At 45.6% G+C, this 26,030-nt stretch overlaps 1 protein-coding gene across 1 annotated transcript in view; it reads left to right on the top strand.

Annotated features, from left to right (window-relative positions):
* Nucleotides 1-21,424, top strand: part of C1QTNF7 (C1q and TNF related 7) — an 87,760-nt gene extending 66,336 nt beyond the window's left edge. The window contains exons 2-4 of the mRNA XM_054999647.1: nucleotides 13,356-13,593; nucleotides 16,064-16,309; nucleotides 20,566-21,424. Of these exons, the coding sequence (XP_054855622.1) occupies nucleotides 13,506-13,593; nucleotides 16,064-16,309; nucleotides 20,566-21,197 (966 nt within the window). The 5' untranslated portion in view covers nucleotides 13,356-13,505 and the 3' untranslated portion in view covers nucleotides 21,198-21,424. The remainder of the gene's footprint in view (nucleotides 1-13,355; nucleotides 13,594-16,063; nucleotides 16,310-20,565) is intronic.
* Nucleotides 21,425-26,030: the final 4,606 nt, after the last annotated feature.

The following is a 26,030-nucleotide window of genomic DNA, read 5'->3' as shown; positions in this document are numbered from 1 at the left end:
AGATCTGATGGGATCGGGCTCACCTGGGCTATGCAGGTCTGGGCAAAACCGTAGCCATAGTTTCCAAGATATGACAAGATCAGTCTTTCTAGGCTGCTATTGGCCTTTATGGTTGGGCTCTTTTTGGCCTTATGGATGTTTACTTCATCAGATGCATGAAACAATTTCTGACTTGCAAATGCTTATGCTGGGATTGCTTTTATCCTCCAACGTGCCAAGGGACACCTACTAAGGTAGCTGAATACAGTATGTAGCAAGCAGAGCAGCACGTTCCACTGTGGAGACTCCAGCAGGCATCTTTGCTATGAAAACAGAGGCACTACGAGCACGTCTTTCAAGAGGTTGGAGAATACATTACCTGAAAAGCTCTCAAAACATAAACTTCTTTCTCTGATGTGGGTTTCAGACAAACTGCCAAAACTATTTCCCCAGCGTGCAGGTGGAAAGGTTCGGTCCCTAGCAGCTGCACCATATCAGTGTGCAAGCATCTTCTAGCCCTCAGTATGCCACTAAAGTAGCTTTTTTAGCTACTAACTGTGTAAAGGCCTCCTTACTTAAATGCCACGATGCTGTTTGCTTCTGCTAGATTTGTTTCTTTGCCAATTAAATTTTTGTTCCGTCTTGTTTTGTAAAGTTTTTTTTTACAGTATTCTGATACTTATTTTATTATCGTTGACTAAATATCGGGATGATAGCAACTGGGCATGCTGTTCTCCAGAATGCTGAAAGCCATTTTGACGGATCTTGCCAATAAGCAGACAGCCGCCCCATTCCCTGGTTTCTCATCAGCCAGGCACGGATTTGGATCTTTGACTTTTTGGACAATGATGGCTGTCCTTAAATCTTTTATTGTTTATCCCATTTCCTGGTCCATAAAGCTGCCAGTTGGATTGTGTTGCTTATAGGACTTAGCTACACTCTTTGGAATTCACAAAACATGCCCCAGCACGGAGAAAAATTGCTGCATGGGAATGAAGCGATGGTTCTACCTCCAGATTGTTTCAGCAACTTTTCGGTGGCTTTAGTAAAAGAAATTTCACAGTCCCAGAATTAGATGGGCACACAAGACTCGCAATCATTTGCCTTCAAAACTGGCCCTGATTTTCAGAGGCAGTCTGTCCTTGGTTATATGCCAAGTATCTGGATAGGTGGGCACAAAATTCAGAAATCTGCATCACAGATATTAGTGGGTCTATATACCAGTTCTAGTGATGAACATATATGACCAGAGGTAGCCCATTCCAGATGCAAGCCAATAATCTAAATTTCTCATCTCCCCCTCCCCCCTTCTTCTGCATTATTGTTCATAGGGGTCATTTCGTAGAAAAAGAGCTGGAGGAACTCATTAGCATACCTCATTAGCATATGCCACACCCCTTGCCATCACCAGAAGTGTGTCATTAGTATAACTAATTTGCACATGCCAAACCCCCTGACATCACCTATCCTGGCTTTTTTGGACTCAATCCTGGCCATTCAGCGCTTGCTGGTAGATCTACCTCTGGTTGCCTGCTTCAGGCTAGCAATCCTGTCTTACATTGTTCTCCTTTTCTCAATCTTATCCTCAAAATAACAGCCCTGTAAGGTAGACTATGCTGGGAGAGAATGGTCACCCAGTGAATTTCCGGTGTAGACTGAGGATTTTAACTTGAGTCTCGTAGCTCCTAGTCTGACATCCTAACCTGACATCCTAACCAGGCCCTTTCTAGATAAAGCAGCCCATTTTAAGTGAGATACCAAAGACCAAAAGCATTCACTCCTTGACTGGTAAATTCTTCTTGCTTGCCCATCCTATTGAAATCAGGCCTTGCCACACACACACCGTGTGTGTGTGTGTGTGTGTGTGTGTGTGTGTGTGTGTGTGAGAGAGAGAGAGAGAGAGAGAGAGAGAGAGAAATTAAAGGCAGGCCCAGCTGAATTCCAAAACAGATGCAATGAAGATCACAGATTTTTAAAATCTCTGCACCTTCCAGCTGTGCTTGATATGATTAAGGCCCGCTGTGGTTTTAAAAGCTATTACTGTCCAATGCCATAAAACATATGGCTACTGAAGCCAGTTGAATTACTTGCTCAAAAGCAAGGAAGAAAATTTGCTTAGATCCTGGTTTGAAAAACTCTTAGGATTTTTATTCTGTCATTCTGGAGCATGTCTTTCTCTTCATTTGTAGACATGATCCAAATTCGCTTCAGAATTTCAAGGTCCAGGAATGTCCATTCAGACCAGGTCCTTTTGCTAGAATTTCACAGCAATCAGACTCCCCTCAACTATTTTTGAAATGACAGTTTCACCAATACCATATAGTGGCATCTAGTGGTCAAAGGACAATATGTTTTTCTAGTGTTTCCAGTAACGCTTATGATGCAAGGACATGATCAAAGCAACAAGAGGATTGCATGCCTTGATTTTGTCTTCAATTACTTAACGTTGAAAAGGTCTTTGTAAAAAGGCTTAAACAACCTTGGTTAAAAAGCTTAAACCTTTTCCTTCTGGTTTAAAATAATTTCTCTTCCTTGGACTTGCAGGCAGTTTTGTATCACTTTGAAAAACATGCTGGGTGATATGGAAAGGGACTCTGATATGAATGATTATGGGCAGGGCTTTTTTTCAGCCAGAACACAGTGGAACGGCATTCTGGCACCTCTCCAAAGAGGTCACGTGATCTCCAAAGAGATCACCTTTAAACTTCAGGTGACTGGCGGGGCTTCCCCGCCAGTCAGCTGAAGCAGCGCCCAGGAAGAGCTTTTAAACTTCAGCTGACTGGCTGAAGTTTAGCCTGCGCAGTTTGCTTCAGCTGGAAAGAAGCCCCCTCCTGCCAGCTGAAACCTCTGGGGTTTAAAAGTTAAAGAGACCCTGCACGATGATGTCACTTTCAGACTTTGCTGCGCATGGTCCCAGCACTGAGTTCCAGCACTGATAACCACTTTGTTATCTAGATACCAACCAATAATGTATCTATACAGGACCGGTTCTCCAGCCATGCCTCCTGAGAGCATCTTAGCAACCCAACAATGCAGGGCCTTGGCTTGGGTCCAGCAACCAGTGCCATAGACCCGGGAGGGAATGGAAGTATCTTGCTTTGAATGCCAAATGATCTTGAACTAGCCCTTTATCTAGATTAAGTTACTGCATCCTTCTGCATAGGAATCACAGAAATCCTGCAGGTGTGGTTTCCTTGAAACCAGGACATTTTTTCAGCCGGAATGCGGTGGAACGGTGTTCCGGCACCTCTTGAAAATGGTCACATGGCTGGTGGCCCCGCCCTCTGATCTCCAGACAGAGGGGAGTTTAGATTGCCCTCCACGCCGCTCCAGCAGCGCGGAGGGCAATCTAAACTCCCCTCTGTCTAGAGATCAGGGGCCGGGGCCACCAGCCATGTGTCCATTTTTGCCGAGGGCGATTTAAACTTTAAAAAAACTCCCCCCTTGTTCCAGCTGACCCAAAGTGACATCATTGTGCGGTCCTGAGTTCCACCACTGAGTTCCACCACCTCTTTTCCCCGAAAAAAGCCCTGCTTGAAACTATAGAGTATGAAAAAAGGATAGAGAGGCTGTTCATACAAGTTTGTACAAACATACATGGGGAGCAGCTGTGGATCTGGAAGAGCCTCTGCTTTGCATGCAGAGGGTCCCAGGTTCAATCCCCGGCATCTCCAGGTAAAAGAACTAGGCCGTAGGTGATGTGAAAGATTTCTACGTAAAATCCTGGAGAGCCACTTTCAGTCTCAGTAGACACTATTGACCTTGATGGACCAATAGTCTGATTCAGTATAAGGCAGCTTTATGTGTGAGTTTTGCACTTGATGAATGCCGCATGAAAAAAAATGATCTGCACCAAAAAATGTTTTGTACCATCTCAAACAGAATGTCTTTCTACTGACTCGGTTTACATATTTGGTTGCGCAGGGCTTTTTTTCAGCAGGAACGTGATGGAACGGAGTTCCGGCACCTCTTGAAAATACTTGGCAATAGGGATTGAAAATAATATTATTTCAAAGAATCCCGTGTGTTTCTTCTTTTTCATTTCCCTCTTGAGATTTCCACCACCTCTTTTCCCAAGAAAAAAAACCCCTGGTTGCTGGCCAATCAGATTTACTGCAGTCAATCTCTGTGAATGGTTGCATCAACCAGCCCCTAGACGTGCTTACTTTGAAGATGCTGCAATAAACTTCATAGTCCTTTGCAACGATTCATGTACGTGGGCGAGGCCAATGACATCAAGGGAGTGTGTGAAGAGATGAGCTGGAGTTTGGCTCTCGTGGATATTTCTTATTTATTTACTTATATTCGATTTATATTCCACCCTCCCCACATCAGCAGGCTCAGGGCGGATTGCAACCATAATTTAAAATCACATTTCACAATTTATATGATTGAAAACCATAAAACATTTAAATACCCTAGAATAAAATACATATATCTCTATATATAGAGACACAGCGGCACAATAATCTAGACGATCACCTTTTTTTAGCCATCTCCAGAGCATTTTGGTAGGAAAATATGTGAGAGATGGAAGGTGTCACTAGTAGGGAGGGCATGTGCCATACTTCCCTGGCTAGGGGGCACCGCCTCACATCAACCATACGCCCGGCGGAACAGCTCTGTCTTACAGGCCCGGCGGAAAGCTAACAAATCCTGCCAGGCCCTGGTCTCATTGGACAGAGTGTTCCACCAGGCTGAGGCAAGGACTGAAAAGGCCCTGGCCCTGGTCGATGCCAGGCAGGCCTCCCAAGGGCCAGGGGTCTTTAATAGATGTTTATCGCTGGAGTTATATGCCCAGGGTAATACCAAATGCCACTTTGGAAGGAATTTTCCTCTAGTCAAGATTGGCCTGGGATTCTGGAGGGTGGGTTGTTGTTGTTTTTTGCCTTCCTCTGGGCATAGAGCAGGGGTCACTGGGGGAGGCAAGGGGGGAGATAGCTGTGACTTTCTTGCATTGTGCAGGGGGCTGGACAAGATGACTCTTGGGGGTACCTTCCATCTCAATGTTCCTATGTTTCATGGCCTCTTCCAGTGTAAACCTCACCGTGCCTCCTTGCCAAGTGACAATGGCATGGGAAAGAACTGTGTTGTCAGACCCCCAAACCACACATACAGATGTTGCTGACGCATCTGTAATATAGGAGGGATTGTAGTATCCTCAAATGGGCGCAAGTGTCGCACTGTGCAGAGAGATGCTAATTTCTGCTCTAATCAAGTGCCTTGTACCTTTACATCCTAACATCTCTCTTATTACACCCCTCCTGTCTAATCAAGCTGTATTATACCCACACATCCTGATGTCTTCCCTAATAACACTCCAACCACCTTTGGCTGGGATATAAAGGCTTACGAGTCTCCATTCCTGCTTGTATCTGAAGAAGGAAGCTCGGACTCTTGAAAGCTTACACTCTGAAAATCTTTTTGGACTCTAAGGAGCCACGGGACTCAAAGCCTGCTGTTCACCTGGAGTTTGGCAACCTTAGATAAGGCTAGTTTTATTGAGCTGGCTGTTTGAACTTGAATGGCTTTGTTTGATTTATATTGTAAGCCACCTCAACCCGTTTTCTGAGCAGCGGCCCAACAGTCTTCTAAACAAATAAATATAAATGTAGGCTCATCAGTTTTGCAGCACATCCCAAAAGCTCTGCTTGGACAGTTACAAACTGAGTAACTGTTACAACAGCATCACAACTGTTGCAGACACCGGTCGATTCCGCACGGCTTACCTGAAGCCAGGACGTTGCGGAACATGCCGGCAATCTTACGCGAGTTTTATGCGACATCGCGCAAAACTCGCACGAGAAAACGCGATCTTTCGCGTTTTTGCCGGCATGTTCCACAACGTCCCGCAACGTTCCGGCTTCAGGTAAGCCGTGCGGAATCGGCCACCTTAAGTCTCTAGCGCTCTCTCATTCAAAGCAAAGCAAATTGCCCCATTCCGCACTGGCCTTGGACTTTTCACCTCTTGGGGAGATTGAGAGTTTTTGCAATAACCAGTTTTGTATGATTGCCAGAAATGCTGCTTTTGCTTCTAGACCCCAGGTCCTCGATGTATGTAGTGAGTCATTCCCTGGATCTGCTTTCTTTATTTCTCTTTGCAGCAAGGGAGTCTGGAACTAAGATTATTTAGTCTACAAGGAAATTGTAGCAAGTAGTTCTTCCTGAAACAAACTTATTAGTACTTATTTTGTCTATGTAGACTATCAGTTCCTAAAGGCAAGTTAGTCTTTAGAGCAAGATGGAAGAAGAGCCAGCAATCCCTTCATTACGTTCAATGTTTCTGATTTTGTATTGTTGAAGGCTTTAATGGCCGGAGAACGATGGTTGTTGTGGGTTTTCCGGGCTGTATTGCCGTGGTCTTGGCATTGTAGTTCCTGACGTTTCGCCAGCAGCTGTGGCTGGCATCTTCAGAGGTGTAGCACCAAAAGACAGAGATCTCTCAGTGTCACAGAGAGATCTCTGTCTTTGGTGCTCTGTGACACTGAGAGATCTCTGTCTTTTGGTGCTACACCTCTGAAGATGCCAGCCACAGCTGCTGGCGAAACGTCAGGAACTACAATGCCAAGACCACAGCAATACAGCCCGGAAAACCCACAACAACCATCGTTTCTGATTTTCTTTCAGAGTTGGGCCATTTAGAGTAAGATGTGTATACACATATTCTATATTGATTTCAGATAGACATGCCACTACAGTAACAGCACTTGCCCCACCTTTATAATAAGCAAATTTCATATGGTTCTACACAGGGCTCTTTTTCTGGGAAAAGAGGTGGTGGAACTCAGTGGTGGAACTTAAGACTGCACAATGACATCACTTTGGATCAGCTGGAACAAAGAGGGAGTTTTTTAAAGTTTAAATCACCCTCAGTGAAAATGGTCATATGGCCGGTGGCCCCGCCCCCTGATCTCCAGACAGAGGGGAGTTTAGATTGCCTTCCGCGCCACTCGGCAGTGCGGAGGGCAATCTAAATTCCCCTCTGTCTGGAGATCGGGGGGTGGGGCCACCGGCCATGTGACCATTTTTAAGAGGTGCCGGAATTCCATTCCACTGCATTCACGCTGAAAAAAAGCCCTGATTAGCACACTATCAGGTTTTAAGAGGACACCACCAATCACAGCTGGCCCACTCACCATACTGTGCCACTTTTTTGTTGCTAGGAGCAGGATCAGCCCAGCCGCTGATCCTGCTCCTAGCAATGCCGCTTGGTGGCATGGAGGGCAATCTAAACTCCCCTCTGTCTGGAGATCAGGGGGCAGGGCTACCGGCCATGTGATAATTTTTAAGAGGTGCCGGAACTCCATTCCACCACATTCCCACTGAAAAAAAGCCCTGGCTCTACACTTGACTTGCTAAGTGTTTGCTTTTGTAGAAACAACCTGAAAGCAAATCTAAGAACCATGGATGCCTCCCTGTGCCTGATTCAGGGAGAAGGCAACTACATTTCCCAAAAGTTTTTAAAAAACAAAACATGGGCCATTTCCCGACATCTTAAAAATAGTGCCCCACTCACGGAACTCTGGCGGCTTCTTCATGCGATTTCTGACATCACCAATTCCATAACGGATTCCATTTTCATGGAGCCACATGGTGGTTTGATATCGTAGGTACTGGCATTCTCTCTCTCTCTCTCTCTCACTCTCACTCACACACACACACACACACACACACCAGAGCAGCTGGTGAAGCAAAATGTGGGTAAAAGACAGCAATATTATGATTTTCCAAATACATGTGATTGGACGGACATGGGCTGCCATGTTTCCCCACAATTGTTGTTTGGATGGGGACAAAGGAGGGCACATCAACATCTTTCCATGTCAGTATAACATTTCTGGAATCTCTTTCCACATCCACAAATATGTCACAATTAAAAGAGAGATATGGGGGGAGGGGGAGAATTCCATCCTACCTTTACAAAAGTGATAAATCTAATCAGGTCCCTAAAAAGCCTGCTATAAGAGGGAGAATGAATTTCCTGCAAGAGGAGAGGGTAGTGACACATGAGTAGAACAAGGAAAAACTTGTTACCCTTCCCAAACGTTGATGATATTTGAGATTGTTTTTGCCTAAGCACTTCACAGAGGGAAACAGATCCATGCAAGGAAAACGGGTCGAGCAGTTTTTAAGAAGTCCTGCGTCTGACAATGGCACGGGAGGTTGATAGCTTCATGAACACACACACACACACACACACACACACACACACACACCCTTGGGTTTGGCTTGTCCAAAGAAAGTTGTCTATGAATATTTTAACTAATAAATTTAAAAAATCAGTCCAGTGTGCTGCTCAGTTTGGACTGGCACTACAGCAGAAGGGAAGGCTGGTTAAACTTTCCTTGAGTTGTTTGTCTGAGCTGAAATGGCCGCATGTTTTATTTAGTTACTTTACTTACAATCAAGGTGGCTTACAAAATTAATGCAATCTATTATTAGGGTTGCCAACTGCAGGTTGGGACATTCTTGGAGATTTGAGCGGTGGAGCCTGGAGAGAGCAGATTTTGGGAAGGCAAGGAACTCCAGTTGGGTATAATGCCGTAGTGCCCACCCTTCAAAGTAACCATTTTCTTCAAGGGCACTGATCTAAGAAGTTTCTTCAGGGGCACTGGTCAAGTTGTAATTCTGGGAGATATCCAGCCCCCACCTGGAGTTTATACAACACAATGGGCCACGGTGTAAATGGAAACATATATAAAAGATCACTGTGTAAAAGTTAAAAGGGCTAATGAATCTATTATAGATTTTTATAATCACACACACAGAGAACCTTTATTGGCATGTCAAACACAAAAGGGGATACATTAAAACTGGAGGGAAAAGGCATTAAACAAACAAACAAACAGATTTTTATAATCAACAAACAAGAAAAATCCAAGTTTTCTACACCATTCAAATGTTGATTAGAATATTCAATAACTTATCAACACCACTGAAATGTTGATTAGAATACACAGCTCAACTCAACGCCATTGAAATGTTGATTAGAATACACAACTGATAAGTTGATAAATTGTTGAATATTCTAATCAACATTTGAATGGTATATATGTTTTGTAGTTGAATGTAATTGTACTTGTCTTTAGGTGATTTTCTGATGTGTAGTTTACCTACACTAAGGATTTTGTCCTATATATCCTAGCAGACATCTCAAATAACAATTATTTATGGTTGATTATAAAAATCTATAATAGATTCATTAGCCCTTTTACACAGTGATCTTCTGTATATGTTTCCCACCTGGAGTTTGGCAAGCCTATCTATTATTTTTCACAGATCTATTTATGTTCCATTGCAGCAAGCATACAGGGGCATACACAAGACCTCTTGGGGCAAACATAACGGGCAAAGAGCAGATCCATGGAGCGATGTCAGGTTGGGAAAAAATGGCACAGGGGGAAAGCTTGAATTCTTGAGGGTGCCATTATCAAGTCACGTGACAGCCCCCTGCACAGTCCAAAATGGCAAAGCCCAGCATTACCACCTTAGCAAGAGATATCAGTTGAACTGAACTTTGGGAGATAGAAGCGGTAATGTTGTTGAGTAAAAGGCAGAGGAACATTGTTAGTTGAATTATGGTAAAAACTGCCTCAAAGAAAAGGTTGCCCAGCAAAATCAGTTCTTCAAAGGAAATCAGAATTTAAGAAGGGGAATATACAACAGCACATCGAATTAACGATATCTGCAGAAGTGAGAGATGTGTATTAGGCTGTTAATTTAATCCATAGTGAAAGGCTCCATTAGAAAAGGATCGAAGTCTCTTTCAGAAGCTTATCTCCATTTACAGCAGAAGGTTAAGAGAGTATTTTATTCAAAATGAAATCATGTACTGATCAAGCCAGAGGGAAAACTCAGCCAGAGAACAAATCAGCGAGTTAATTTTCGTTCTTGGCGTCTAGATTTCCTTAGGATCAAATTTACTTGTACCATTCAGAGACTGATAGAAAATTTTCTTTAATAAATAATTTTGACAGAAAATGCACCAAGGCACCCAAATGTGCTCCAGGAGACTGAGAATCTGGAAAACTGGGTCTGGTTAAAATATATTTTTATCTATCTAGTACATTTTTATCTCACCTTGAATCCAAGGATCTCAGAGAAACATAGCTCTCTTTCCATTTTGTCTTCTCAACCACACTGTGAGGTAAGTTAGGCTGAGAGACTGACTGGCCCAGGTCATCCAGTGAGCTTTGTGGCAGAGGGAGGATTTGAACGTGAGACTCCCAGATCCTAGTCCGGCATCAGCTGGTACAACCCACTGACAAGGCAGCCATTTTTCCAGCAGGGTAGGTTTTAGTGTTCACATACAGGCTGCTTCCACACACGTTGGATAATCCATTTTCAATACTCTTTAGTGAACATTTGAAACTGATTTTCCATGTGTGGAACAAAAAATCCACTTCAAAAGGATTGCGAAAGTGCTTTGAAAGTGCATTATTCAACGTGTGTGGAAATGGCCAAACACAAGCAATGCAGGACCAGGGCTTAGGACTAGACATGGACACGAACCCCCCAAAAACCCCGAACCATGAGGTTCATGGTTTATGGCTTTTCATGAACCAAGAACCACGAACTGGCACGGAAGTGGGGTGAGTTACAATCCAGTTCGTGGTTCGAGGGGTTTAAATGCCCCTTTCCGGCCGCTTAGCAGCAGCAGGGGAAAAGACATTTGACAGTTTAAAGGGCCCTTTCCTGCCTTGCAAGTGGCAGGTCCCTTCAAACTATCAGCTGGCAGGCGGTGGCGGCGTGGAAGCGGCAGGAAAAGTTTATATGGCCATTTCCCTGGGGAAATGGCCATTTAAACTGCCCCTTTAAATACGACCCAACGAACCAGTAGACCAGTTCATGGAAGTTTGTGGAAATGAGCTTCCACGAACCACTGGTCTGCAAACCACGAACCAGCCTGGTCCATGCGTTTTTTTTGGGTCGTAATTCGATTCGTGCCCATCTCTGCTTAGGACTGCTCCCTTGGAATCTCAGCTGACACATAACACGTTTTCCTCACAACTGTAATTCTAACAGTGTGTGTGAATGCAGTCACATTATACAACTACAAAGGCAGGGTCCATAACTAAATTAACGGCCATGAAAAATCTGATGTGCAGTCAAGGCCAGCTGGAATCCTTTTTAGCTATATTTTATTTCTCGATGATGTTCTCATCCTCAGTGGATTGTGTAGCTGTTGTCATACTGAAGGGCAAGGCCTCTGTACAGACTATTCAAAGTTTCTGTAAGGGGGCCCTTGGCAGATTGGGTTGGCTCAAGAAACTAGTGTGTATGTCTAATGTTTGGGCTGGCACCAACAGCTTAATTTTTTGAGCACCAGTTTTGTAACAGTAAAGCACTGGAAATAATGTCTGACTATCCATATCGGAGTGTTCCGTCTTGCTCAACATGAAGCTGCCTCCTTCTGAGTCAAACCCTTGCGATCGGCATTGTCCACTCTGACTGGCAGCAGCTCTCGGGGGTCTGAAGTCTTGCATATTACCTACTAGCCGATCCTTTCAACGAGAGATGCCAAGGATTAAACGTGGGACTTTCTGCACACAAAGCAGATGCCCTATCACCACGTCACCTTTCTGCAAGTTCCTCTCTCAATTTTTTTTTGCAAAGTGTCTGATTATTCAGTATTTTCGTATCGAACCGAGATGTCCAGCAACAGACCTTAGTCTGGCATGCTGTTTACAAAGCTGAGTGGAAAGCAGTGATATATATGAAATTATACCTCCCAAACAGTTCCATTTTCAGGCTAGGATCCAAAATGTTGGTTCTGGTATGCTCATCTGCTTGGCCACACCCAGTGGCTTTTTTTTTGTTGCTTTCCCCCTTTGTCTGGTGCTTGCCTCCCCTCCTATGCCATATCACAAACTGCTTATGGATTTCCTTTCATTTCAGAAGAGGAGCTGTTTGTGGGGTGGGCAGGTGGGTAGGAGAAATACATACTTGGGTGGGAATATAGAAGGAGTTTTGCAGTTCTTTGAATGCAGCTGTTCCCAGGACTCTCCCTGCGGAGGGTAAGAACTGGAAGGGATTTATTATGTAAGGTTGCAAATTCAGAGAATGGAAATACAAACGCTAGCAGTGCAGAAGTATATCCTGTGAGATCCCAGGGATTCAATCAGGGTTCTGGCATGATTGAAACTGAAAGAGGATTTAGACATTTCAGTTTTTAAGAAGCCTGGGGAGTTGTACGTGAAATTCCCTGTAGCCCACAGGACTATGCCACAACAGCATGTAGTGCCACGACTGCATGTAGCGTAGTTTGTGCTTATATTAACAACATTTCATTTATCCCTTCTGTAACAAGAAATGCACTCCCCCTTCAGAAGAGGGAGGTGGCTATGTCAGCCAGAACCCAATAGCAGAAACTATGCAACCCAGTCTTTCTCTTTTCATGAAATACACACATAATCAGGGGCCCAGAAGTACTTGTGGGGTAGGGGAAGTCCTATCTCTCCTACTAGCACCCACTTTCTTTCCTCTTGTTGTGGCCCCAACCATCCCAGCATGTGGTCCCCCTGGTGCATGGTTTTTCTTTCCTGCCCTTTTGTCTGTGTTCACATAGGGGTTTTTTTTAGAAGAGTCCAGTAGCACCTTTGAGACTAACCAACTTTATTGTAGCATAAGCTTTTGAGAATCACAGCTCTTCATCAGATGCAGGTTTTTTTAGAAGCAACTCTCTGTGTCTACACAGACACAAAGAGCAACTCTTTGTGTCTACACAGAGGCCACCAGCTACCGGTGGGTTAACCAACATACACATGGTCACAACACACATATAAACTTCTTATACTTTTTCTGCAAACTTGGGGATTCCTAGGTTTAGAATATAACATATTCTTGGTTACTCTCCCTTTGTAGATTTTTTTATTCACACAATGGAACCGTTTGAGGAATTACATAGATAATATCATATGAACGGGAGTAACCTAGAGAGACTATAGATTTTAGCTTTTCTTGCTGTGGAATTTGGATTACCTTATCACAGAACAGTTAAGTGCCACATGCACACAGCCTGGTAGATACCCACCCCTTCCCTTACACTTTTAAGGGAAGGAAACGGCAGCCACTCTGCCCAGTGGGTTTTCTGAATGGCTGTTTCCTGTGTTGTGGGGAAAAATAGCTGTAAATGGTTCTGTTGCCCTTTCCTTATGGGATTTTTAAGCATTTTGAGACCTAGGTGTGTACACTCATTGCTTCCAAAAGGAACAGCTATGAAAATATTCTCCTGGCATACACCATGTTTGTTTAAGAGGGTAAAGTTACTCATGTGTGGACCTGTCAGTCTTTTTTACTTATGCAATTTTTTTAAAAAAAACTGTACCAGGGGAAATTGCCCATGGAAAATATTGCTTTCCCATGTTTGATTCTAGGCTTCAGGGATATGGAACATCTGAAGCGGCTTTATACCATGTCAGCACACTGGCCCATCTAGCTGAGAATTATCTGCTCTGACCGGCAGGGGTTTTCCAGAAGAGAACAGTCTTGCCTACATTCTGCCACCGGCAATCCTTGAACTGGAGATGCCAGAGACTGAGCCGAGGGCCATCAGCTTGCAAAGTGTGGCCTCCACCATTGATCACCAAGTTATTTGGCAGCCAGTGTCATTAGGTATGTCTTCTACCACTGTGTATAAATTGGTCTTTAAACTATTAACGTGTGCTGAATATATTGAGATGAATCTATACTGGAGATTTTCATTCTGAAACAAAGCCTAAAATACTTGCAACCAGGGCTTTTTTTCAGCGGGAACACGGTGGAACGGAGTTCTGGCACCTCTTGAAAATGGTCACATGGCTGATGGCCCCACCCCCTGATCTCCAGACAGAAGGGAGTTTAGATTGCCCTCCACACTGCTTGGTGGCGCAGAGGGCAATCTAAACTCCCCTCTGTCTGGAGATCAGGGGGGGGGGGCACCGGCCATGTGACCATTGTTGCCAAGGGAAATTTAAACTTTAAAAAACTCCCCCTTTGTTCCAGCTGACCCAAAGTGATATCATTTGCGGTCTTGAGTTCCACCACCTCTTTTCCCAGAAAAAAAAGCCCTGCTTGCAACTCCATCTTTAGCATAATCCTTTAAGAATCAGTAAGGGCCAATTGTTTCATTTACTAGTCCCAAGGCTCAAAACAGCAACAAGGGGCTTATGGTAGCCCGGTGGAATTTCTGGTTGTTCTTTAAACAGCGGGCGCTCAGAACACATAATGCAAAACTGCTTTGCCAACACCGTTTCATTTCAAAAGAGGTTTTGATTTCCATGTAGTGAGAGAGGGGATGTTTAAGAATAGCAAGTCTAAAATAAAAATGAAATAGTATGGCTTCCTCGAGCTCATGGAATTCCTTAAATGGCTCTTTTGACCTTGGCTTGTGAGTACACAAGACGACGACTTCATTGGAGGCTTCAGAAAGCTGTATTCCTGCCTAGTCCATGAGGAAACTGATCTAGAAAGGCTCCCAAAATTTGGCATGGCAGTTGTTGGCTGGAAACAAATGATGAGTGTGGTGCTTCCAGGGAACAACAGACCTTGGTTTTTCATAGGAAGCTGTGTCCTTCCCTCTTACTGCCCAAACTATCTACTGCTAGTTTGCCCTGGAGCTCGGATCCTGAATGGGCCATGCACCTGAGTTGCCAGGAGGAGCCTGAAAGGCCATCAGACCTAGCTGCTGCAACTCTGAGGTAGCCATGCTTGGAACCACAGTGCCCCTGCTGGCAGGGAAGAATCATTGCAGGGCAGGAATGTGGGCAGCTACCAGGCTGCTGCTGTTTGGGTTGCATAAGGGTTCAACGACCAAGGGCAGCAAATGCCTACAGCAGCTGCCCCACTGAGCAGAACCACCCCCCCTCACCCCATCCCAGGTTCTGCAGGTAGCATGCTACCTGGAATCTGCATCATTGATGCCTGTGATGGTACAAGAAGTATCTATCTTTCTGTATTGGCCTGTACGAATTTTATTTACTGGTACTAGTCATTGCAGAGAGCCATGTGGAAATGAAACTGCCTCCCCCAACCCCTCGAATAAACGTTCCCTGGCACGAGAGAGATCTGGATGGAGAACAGCTTTCACTTCTAAACAGCACAGCCAAGCAGCTTGTTCATAATGGGCATGGACTTGGTTAATTGTTGCGTTTACATACTCCAGCCCGCCTCCCTGCATGCAGTAGGCTTAGATGGAAGGTCTTCAACAAAATCCAATTAGTTGTGACATATGAATGGAGGCACTTTGACAAATTACTCAAATGCAAGTCTAGAGTTTTTTTCCCTAGTATGCTATTTTTAAAAAGAGGGTTGTTTTATATTTGCATTCAAGTTACAGTTATCTCCAGTAATATAAAAGTTTTGTGTATAACGATTTTTAGTGGATCCTCTACCCTCAGCTCACATTTCCCTCTGCCACTGTGAGTCGTGGAGGGAGAAAAATAGTACTAGCACTATACTGCTTTTTAGACAGATTAGTACCCCACTCAGAGCAGTGAACAAGTTAGTGTTATTATTATCCCAGCTGGGGAGGTGGGGCTGAGAGGAGTGGCTCACCCAAGGCCACCTACTGAGCTCATGGCAGTAGTGGGATTCGAACCAGCAGAGTGCTGGTTTGTAGCTGAATCACTTAACACTGTGCCTATGGTGTAACATCACTTTCAGGGAAAACCAGAGGCCGTTTCCACGCTACTCACCTTCATCCAGAACGCTGTGGAACATTGCAAAAAAATCGCAGAAGATAGCGTCTTCTCGTGCGAGTTCTGCACAACATTGTGCAAAACTCGTGCGAGAAGACGCTATCTTCCACTTTTTTTCATGACGTTCCGCAGCGTTTCAGATGAAGGTGAGTAGTGTGGAAACGGCCCAAATCTGACACCATGCCACTCTAGAAATTGCCAGAAACTCTATTGTAAACTGCCATACAGTTTCTGGCAATTCCTAGAAAGGTTTTCCCAGAAGTGATATCACGCCATTGCTATTGGCCACCCCTCCCATGTCCCCACCTCCCATTCCCTCTCCTGCTTGTCGCAATCAAATTTACAATCTAATTATAAAGCTTTAATAATTAATTTATTGTTTACATATCCTTATTGTTTTTCTCCAGTTTCTAGGATGTTTGTGCTGTTGTATGTTACAAGCTTTGCCTTCTATACAAGTGGACAACCTCTCCACAGCCAATTTAAAGGAGAAAATTATTCCTCAAAGTACATTTGTAGCATACCTGGATTGCCAGGCCCTGCAGGTCCTACTGGAGCTAGTGGACCACCTGGACCGCATGGCCGAATTGGGATCCCAGGACGGGATGGGAGAGACGGCCGGAAAGGAGAAAAGGGTGAGAAAGGAAATGCAGGTACTGAATGTTCTTTCCTTTTAAAAGCAGACACACAAAAAACACAGGACATTTGTTGCCAAATTACACCTTTCAGATCTCTGATCTGTGGGCCATGGAGAACTGTACTGGGAGTTCTGCAGTTGCCATAATACAGCAGTCAAGAGATGGAGCTACAGGTCTGGAAAGAGCTAGTTCAAACCTCACCAGGCAAGACAAGCACATTGTCTCTGTCTCAGGACTTCACTGCGATATTAGCATCATACCAGCCATCCTTAAAGGGTCATTGTAATAATGATGGCAACAATCAGGGCTTTTTTTTCAGCAGGAATGCGGTGGAACAGAGTTCCGGAACCTCTGGAAAATGGTCACATGGCTGGTGGCCCCGCCTCCTGATCTCCAGACAGACGGGAGTTGAGATTGCCCTCTGTGGCATGGTGTGGAGGGCAATCTAAACTCCCCTCTGTCTGGAGATCAGGGGGCGGGGCCACCAGCCAAGTGACCATTTTCTCCGAGGGCAACCCACTGAGTTCCACCACCTCTTTCCCCAGAAAAAAAGCCCTGGCAACAATGTTGTCTATGAAACACTTTGAGCACTTCCACGTACTACAGCATATTTTCAATATATCTAATTCTCAACATGGCCCCATCTATGGATACTTAAATCTGGAACTCAAGACAGATAGTTTTACAAACCTGAGAAAAACCCTGGGTTTGCAGAAAAATCTGAAATCTTAAAAAAAAAAAAAAGATTGGGATTTGAGAGACCCAGGTTCAAATCACCACTCTGCCATGGAAGCTCACTGAGTATCTTTGGACTAGTTATACATGCCAGCCTAACCTATCTCACAGGGTTGTTATGGGGCTAAAATGCAAAGGAGGAGTGATGTAAGCTGCTTTGGGGGCTCATTGTGGAGAAAGATGAAATATAAATGTAGTAAATAAGTGATACATTTAGCTGAAGATGGGGACAGAGAAAAGATAGGTTGGAGGGTGGGTGTGAAGGAGAGAAAATGAAAAGAAGGGGTACAGTGTGGGGAGGGGACACAGACAAATGGAGCAAATGTTTTAACTACATTTCACTAAATTTCATCTTACTGTGTGTTTAATTTTGTTAGAAATATCTTGATTTTTTTTCATTGCTTTGGTTCAACTTCGTTGCATTGAACTTCTTCAGTCAGCAAATGGGTTGCAACCATTACAAGCCTGCAAGACTAAATCCATATTGTGTACAGCCTTGGCAATGTCCAGGGATGGGGGAGGGGAGCACAGGAACCATTTATCTGACCCTTCAGCACTTTCGTTATGTTTCTTCTGTTGTTTTGTTATTGTTTATTCTACTGCTTCTCATTAGGGCATCTCCCAAGAAACGCCCCAGTATGCTCTGACTCCTGACTTGTATAGCTACCTAGAGTCTCTCTACATGAGACACCCCAGTGCATGTTCCTCAAGTGTAGGGAGAGACATGTTAGCCGGGAAGTGTAGTTTAAAAAGACAGAGGCAAAGAAGATCTCTCCTCAGAGGGTTTGTTAATTTCATCTTTGCCTCCCCAAAGGTTCAGTCAATTTCACCTCTCCAGGCTAAAACTGTGTGGGATCGCAACCACAGGGCAGCAAGGAATGGAAATGGGCCGGAGCTGCCTCCCAGAGCTGGGCTTGGACCTGGAGAAGTTATAATGCACTGAAGTTTCCCCGCTGGCATTTTACAGCCCCTTCATACAGCTCCAGTGTACAGCAAAGCCTTTGCCCTGCCTCCGGCTCTGTCTTTTTAAACTAAAATTTAATCCCGGCTAACGTGTCCTTCACATGTCAGATGTCTTGCGTAGAGAGACTCTTATTCTCCTGTCAGTTCATTATCTTCACATTTCTTTCCCATGTTTGCCCCACCCTTTATCTAAGAGCTCAGGGCTCCATAAAGGATTCTTCTCCATTTTATTCTCTGTTCAACTGTATGAGGTAGGTTTGGCTAAGAGAGCGCAACAGATCCAAGGCCTTGGTTTTGAACCTGGGTCTCTCAATTTCTAACACCACAGCCCTACACCTCTTTTCTACACCCCAACATCCCCTTCCCATGCTTTACTTTCTACTTCATTAGAACACTGTGTCCAAGATCCTTGAAAGAAACGTTTGGCCTCAAAACGAACAGTCTTCCTGACCTGTCCCCTTCAACCCCTTAACAACAACAACATCATTTGCTTTATAAGCCACCTTTCCGGACAACTTAAGGCCCGCTCAGAGGTTTGCAAAATGTGTTGTTATCCTCACGACAATCACCCTGAGTGGGGCTGAGAGAGCTCCGAGAGAGCAGTGGAAAAAAATAGAAAACTGTTGTTGGTCATTTTTTAAATTTTTTCATAAAACATTTTCATAAAAGCTTACTCCGAGGAAACTGCCTTCAGGTTTGCAGCCAGGCTTCTTTAGGGCAGGGAGAATAAGCTCCACACATGTTGGGTGCTGGGCTAGCCCCAGCAGAGTAGTCAAAGGCCAGGCCAGGGTCAGAGCATGAGTCCAAAGTTCGAGAGCCAAGTCAGGGGGTCCGTAAGCCAGTACCAGTAAAGTCAGGTCCAGATGCAAGCAGAGACAGAGCACGGTCCAAAGGCTACAGGAGCAAGGCAAGGTTCAAGGCCGTGGCCACAGCAGTAGCAGGACTTCAACTCATTGCTTCCATGCCTAGCGGTTTCTCTAGGCTGGCTTTTATAGCCAGGCGTGGTTTGCAGCCAACTGCTTGGGCTCTACCCTGATGCTACTCCTCATCGCTTTCCATAAGCAGCTGGCGTTGTCCCAGGAGGCAAGCACTGCGCCTTCTCTCCTGCAGCTCCACTCTCTGCCTTCGTCTGTGGCGTTCTTTGGGTGTGGGCAAACCTTGGGGGGTAGAAGCCCCTGGCTGGGTTCCCCCTGTGGTATTGGACGTCCCTGGCTGGGCTTCACCTCTGGTGTAGGAGCTGGAGGGTGCTGGTGGCTCTACCTCAGCTGCTGGCTGTGGACTCTGATTAGCCAGCAGCTGTTCTTCCTGATCACCGGCTTGGGCTGAGTCAGGGCTGGCTACACGAGGCTCCTCTCCTCCTGAGGAGTCCTCACTTTCACTGAGCACAGACTGGCCCGTGACACCACGATCCAGCAGGGACCTCTCCCAGGCAACCACAGACAGGCATCCAGCACCACCGGGGCTTCCCCCTTCTCCTCAGCAACCCTCAGGTGAGGCACGGGGAGGAGTGCGTAGGCCATCGATTCAGCGGGCCCTCTCCTAGTAATGCACCTGTGTGAAGATTAATTGGTATTCTGCTCTTCTTTCTGCCACTCTGGCCTGGGGGCCACCGCAAAGCACCCGCTTGCCACCACGTGGGGGCCCGGTGAACTGATGCCTGAGAACTCCTCTGAGTGGCAAGCAGGTGCTTCACGGCAGCCTGGAGGCCAGAGTGGGAGGGCATTGAGGGGAGTCACAGGGAAGAGTGCTTAGGCTGTTGATTCAGTGTGCCCCTTCCCGGCAGCAAGTGGGCACTTCGCAGTGGCCTCGAGGCCAGAGTGCGCTTGCGCAAGGATAAAAAGCGAGTCGTTGCCAATATGGCTTGCCTTTTATATGGTAGAATAAGCTGGGGACTCCCATTTGGATTTCAAATTCTTAATGGACCCACAAGCCCTTGCTTCCTCCCTCGAGCATTCCCAGGTGCCCAGTGGTGATGAGCAGGTGGCAAGCTTCCAAGCTATCACCCACTGCTGGCAGGCAACCTGGGCAAACATGTGGTGTGTTTGCTTCTGTCCAGGAGCAATGACATCACTTCTGGAAGTAACATTATCATGCTGGCTGCAGGAGTGCTCCTGCGCTTCATGCCAGGCCGATTTGAGCTCCAAACAGGCCCCACACAAAGCGTGGGAGCACTCCCACAGGCCACGCAATGACATCACTTCCAGAAGTGACATCATTGTGCCTCAGACAAAAGCATGTGCGCAACACTGGTAAGTACTGGACACACACACACACACACACACGTTGATTGCTAAGGAGACCTAGCAACCTTACCTCCCTCACTGGTACCTGCCAGGCACCTCATGGAGGCTTCTATCCTATAGCGATCCCTATCATTTTAAACGCAAATTTAAGAAAAAATGCATGCATTGTCCGTACATGGCCTACAAAGCTCAGGTCTCAGAACGTTGCCAATTTTATAGGGCCTCCGTTCAAAAGGCCCTGATCCGAATTCGAATCAATCTGACCCTTTGATGGAAAGAGAATTGCTTGCTGGAGACTGCGATACTAAACTACTTTCAATTTTCTTCAAGGTATAAGAGGAAAGACGGGCCCCGTTGGACAACCTGGAGAGAAAGGAAACCAAGGGGAGACCGGTAAAAAAGGCCCTCCAGGACTGGGAGGTGCTAAAGGTGATGTGGGTTCCGTTGGTCCAGCAGGCCCAAAAGGTGATAGAGGAGATCGAGGGGAGCCTGGTTTGCCAGGTGTATGTAAGTGTGGGAAAATAGTCCTGAAATCTGCCTTTTCTGTCGGGATCACCACAAGTTACCCCGAGGAACGATTACCGATCATCTTCAATAAAGTCCTCTTCAACGAAGGAGGCCATTACAACCCTTCAAATGGAAAGTTCACATGTGCCATTCCAGGGATCTATTACTTCTCTTATGACATCACCTTGGCAAATAAACATCTTGCCATAGGCTTGGTTCATAACGGGAAGTTCCGAATAAAGACGTTCGATGCGAACACAGGAAACCATGATGTAGCTTCTGGGTCGACAGTGATGTATCTTGAGCCAGAGGATGAAGTATGGCTTGAGATTTTCTACACGGATCAAAACGGCCTTTTTGCTGATCCAACGTGGGCAGACAGTTTATTTTCAGGGTTCCTCTTATATGTCGATACAGACTATCACAATGCCCTTTTCGATGATGATGAGCTGTGATAGTGGAAAGGGCTAAGGAATATCTCTAAGTGAATACAAGACAGTGGATGGGACCTGATCCGCAGTGTCACCAAGACAAATCAATAAATGACTTGCCCTGGGATTCTGTTTATGCCACCAAGGCACTCAAGTCGAAGGCACCCGCGGGTCTTTTTACCAAATAGCAGGTTCAACCAACCAAAATGTATATGATTGTCTTTTGGAAAACGAAGTTTATATAATAGTATTTAAACAAAGTTATGATAATGTACATGTAGTTTTATATAAATATGTTGAATGATAATATTGTTCTCAAGAATGGTGTGGACTTTCAGAATTTCTAAATATTAATTGCTATGAAGCTAAATATGAATAATTGTATCGGTAAACAGCCTTATAATTCAAGGAAGGTAAAGGCAATAAGAAATGCAGATATATGTAAATATGGTGATGCCACAGGTACCTCTTTGACATAATTGAACACAGCCATGATATAGTAATATGTGCAGGCAGATCCCACCCCACCCCCTTTTACCACATAGATGTCTGAAATTCAGGCCACTTTACATGCTACAAAGTCTTAATGTCCACCCTGGGTCCTGTTGACTTGACATACTTCAAGAGTTCTGTGTTTGGAACATAACCTGGGGGAGGAGGCCCCATGGGCCCAATTTTGATTGGTACCATGGTGCATGGAAAGTAAGGGCCTTCTCCCTTGTGCCTTTATCACAAACCGAAATGGTCTTGGTGAATCACTATTTGCCCTGTTGGGGACACTTACACTTGTAGGCTATCTATACACATGGACCCCACCGCAGAGCAAATAACAGCTCCCCAGGGCCAGTTCTGATTGAGAAAAAGGCTTAAGCCTCCCTTCCGCACACAATCTGAACTGGTCCCTCATGTACCTGAACATTAAGTTCTGAGGGCAGAACTCCCAGAACACTCTTGATCATAAGACATGGGATGGAGTGAGGTGGGAACACAAACGCCCTTTGCAATGTGGAACTTTGTACTGGGTCAAGAATGTCAAAAGCAGCTCTTCAGAAAAAGAAAACCAACGGTGAGCATAGAAGCTCTTGGACTTGCATAAAGGGCCTCGTTAGATCACAATTATCCCAGAATGTGAATGGTAGTCGTTGTTAACTGTTTATACTTCCATTTCTTCTTCTACACCAACTGACAGGTGTCAGTTACAACAGGAAATATGCCGGCTATGTTTCCTGTAGCAGGAGGACTATCTCTGCTACAAACGTGATACCAGTTTTATAACAGTCAATGCTAACTCGACAGAATCCTGGGGGTTGTGGTTCTCGTGAGCTGCTAAGAATTCCTTTTTTAGAAACTTCTTGCCTATCCCCTCCTGACCAAGCTATATTTCTCTGAGAAGAGTAAATAACCATTAAACCCATCTTTGGTATTTTCCATTGAGAGAGGAGGGGAGAACATGGCTAGTAGGTTGTTTCCAAAAGCCATTTTCCATCAGCCGCAGGGATAGTGGTTTTCATTGATTCCCACCCTTCCCATTGTAGACTCTCATATCACACACCCAAACACTATTTCTGAAAGCCAAACAAGACGTGATGGCATCCTTGTGGCTCCCAGGACGCCACCACCATTTTATACTGTTCCCCACCACCACCTGTGCCTTATCAAGTGCCAACACAACCAGGGGGCAAGGGGAGAGCGCCTCAGTCCGCCACAGTGGGGGCCCAATCAGAATCAGCCCCTTCTGGCATTTTAAAATTACTTTTAAATGACACTGTGGCAGCTATGAAGATGCTGTCATGTCTCGTTTGGCTTTGAGATAGGGTTCTCAAGTCCGTATACCTTCTCAGCAGTGATTTTTTTTTCATGTTTGGTACCTTAAAATGTCTTTCCCGACATCATCCTAAAACCCATGTCACAAATCAGGGGCAGCGGCATAAAACGTACAGGATCCAACAGTGGCTGTCCTAACACCCCTTAAGGAGACAGCGCTTGGTTTCACAGTGCTTGAATCCTCTACACTTGATGACTGCATATGAATGTGTGGTACTACATCCACCACAAAACATTGTACGCCATCTACGGTGGCATATTGGGGACGGTCTACTCACACAGGCAAGTTATGATTTGATATTGCCAAGTGATGGAGATGCTCGTAGGAATGCTGGTCCAATTCCCCAAGAAGCTGCGAGAACACAAGTATTTGCTCAACAGCTGCAAAGCTGTGAGATGAGGGGCTGGTTTGGAATAGAGACGTCGTGGGGAAAGGGTGGTTGAGACTTCCTCTACTCCCTGCCTCCCCCCCCCCAACCCCAGTTACTTTTCCCCCTACCCAGGGTTGTGGGCTTAGACCCGACCTTACACTCTCAGAGCCAAGCTACAAGTGATGCCTGACACAGGTTGGACACTTGTCAGCTTCCCTCAAGTTTTAATGGAAAATGTAGGCATCCTGGTCTTGCAGCTTGGCTCTCCATTTAATTGAAGTTTACAGAGCAGCAGTCTATGGGAGGGAGAACATGCGGTCGGGAGGGGAGTGCAAGCATTGGGCTCTCACTGGGCGCCCCCCTTCCCCTCCGCTGGGTGTGTGTGGGGGGGGGAGGGGGTCTGTAAACTTCAATGAAATGGAGATCCAAGCTGTAAGCCCACGACGCCTACATTTCCTATCAAAACTTGAGGTAAGCTGACAAGTGTCCAACCTGTGTCAGGCGTCACTTGTAGCTTGGCTCTCAGCATATGTTAGACTGCCTTATCACACTCTCTGTCTGGAAGTCCAGCTAGGCCAGTCATCTCTGATCAGCAGCAGCTCTCCTGGGCCTCAGGCAGAAATAGTTGCCTTTCCCCAATCCTGGGGGCAGGGGAACCAGGGCTCTCAAACACTGAAGATGTGACGCTAAAAACGCAGTTTTAAAAAAAGCGCTTTAGCCCATTTAACCTATGACCTTCGGGCCATGCTTCTTTTTTCAATGAAAAAGTCATGAGGAAATACAGAATAAAGATGCTCCCGAACATGTACAGAGTGACCTTTCCCTCATTGCTAAGCAATTGAAATCTGTTCATAGACACTTAAATTATGAAGAAGGGCTTATTTTCATGATGGAAGTGTCTTGCAGCTCTCTTTTTAGAAACTGAGCACTACGTCAACATCCCTTGACAGCCCTCTGACAATAATCTGTTTTTTAAAAATGAAATAGATTACCTATAGCTTACGGGCAGGGCTTTTTTTCAGCTGGAATGGGGTGGAACAGAGTTCCGGAACCTCTTGAAAATGGTCACATGGCTGGTGGCCCCGCCCCCTGATCTCCAGACAGAGAGGAGTTGAGATTGCCCTGCGTGCTGCCGAGCGGTGCAGAGGGCAATCTCAACTCCCCTCTGTCTGGAGATCAGGGGGCGGGGCCACCAGCCATGTGACCATTTTCTCTGAGGGCAACCCACTGAGTTCCACCACCTCTTTTCCCAGAAAAAAAGCCCTGCTTATGGGTACTCCTAAACTTCATGCTGGCCTCTTTTTTTTACCTGATACTTCTCTCACACACCAATGTGCATGCAGATTTTTCCTAAGATCTATTTCTAAACTAACTGTCTAAGTAATTCTGATATAACAGATCAACGAGTGTTTAATTAATTTGGATGGCAAGCCTGACTTTAAGGGAAGCTGTGCACACCTTATATAACAGTCATATAAAACTAAATGAGGTGTAAAACAGCAAAGTGCTTTAACCGCACCTATGATTAAAAATTAAATCATGGGATGGAAATATTGATCTCTCTCTCTCTTTAATATTTGTGTTACGGGATCATTAGAGTAATGGAAAAGTAAGTTCAGCTTCCTTGGGTTTCCCCACATGGATTATGTATTTATTTCTGCTGCTGAATAATGTTGGCACACATGTCTGAAAACAAGGAAGAGCGTAATCATTTTTCTTGTAGGTATTGGCAACAACTGGGTAGGAATACATCTGAGGCATCCATCACTCCATGCGGGACTCAGATCCAGTGGGAAGAAAGGCAATTAAAAAGGCAAGGATAGGAGGGCAGCAGCTCTGTGGCAGCGGAGGTGGGATGGGGCCAGGACATTTTCCAAAACTCTTTCTGGGAGGTTTGAGCAGGGGTGTATGGGAAAGAGTCGGAAAAGGGAAGAGGATAGCGCAGAACCAGGAAGAGATCCAGAGATGGGGCAGCAATCCGGCAAAAGCAAAATGCCAGAAAAGAGGGCAACAGGCAAGGCTTCCACATGCACAGGTAAACCTGTGAATACCCGTGCCAGTTAGGGCTGTCAGTCCACTGCAGGAAGCAGGGGACCCCTTGCCTTCCAACGCTGCTAGTCCCCACCACTACTCGCCTGGCCAGCAAAGGGGGAAGGGCACAGGGAACTAACCAACCACGTGGGAGGCAAGTGGACAAAATAGGTGCGCATTCTCCTGTGTCGCCAGAAAATGACATCATTTCTGGCATGACATGGAAGCGCCAGGTCATGCCAGGGGCTTTGCTAAAATTTGGCGCCCAACATAGTGCGCCCCCAGAGTGACCCTTCACTTCCATATCAGGCCAGAAATGATGTCATTTTCTGGTGATGCGAGAGCATGCATGGGCTTAGTGTGCTCTGGGGTAAGTAATTGCCACCCCCCCCCAGCACCATTACATGATCACCACCATCTCATGACCTGCCCATGGCATCTAGGTAGGATTGTCGACTCCAGGCTGCAAAATTCCTGGATGTTTGGAGGTGGAGTTTGGGGAGGGAGGGGTTTGGGGAGGGGAGGGACTTCAGTGCAGTGTAATGCCATTGACTCCACCCTCTAAAGCAGCCATTTTCTCCAGGAGAACTGATCTCTGTGATCTGGAGATCAGTTTTAATTCTAGATCTCC

The sequence above is a fragment of the Eublepharis macularius genome, chromosome 15 (genome assembly GCF_028583425.1).
Source record: "Eublepharis macularius isolate TG4126 chromosome 15, MPM_Emac_v1.0, whole genome shotgun sequence".
In the NCBI taxonomy this organism is placed as follows: Eukaryota; Metazoa; Chordata; class Lepidosauria; order Squamata; family Eublepharidae; genus Eublepharis; species Eublepharis macularius.
This window is presented reverse-complemented; position numbering and strand designations above follow the sequence as displayed.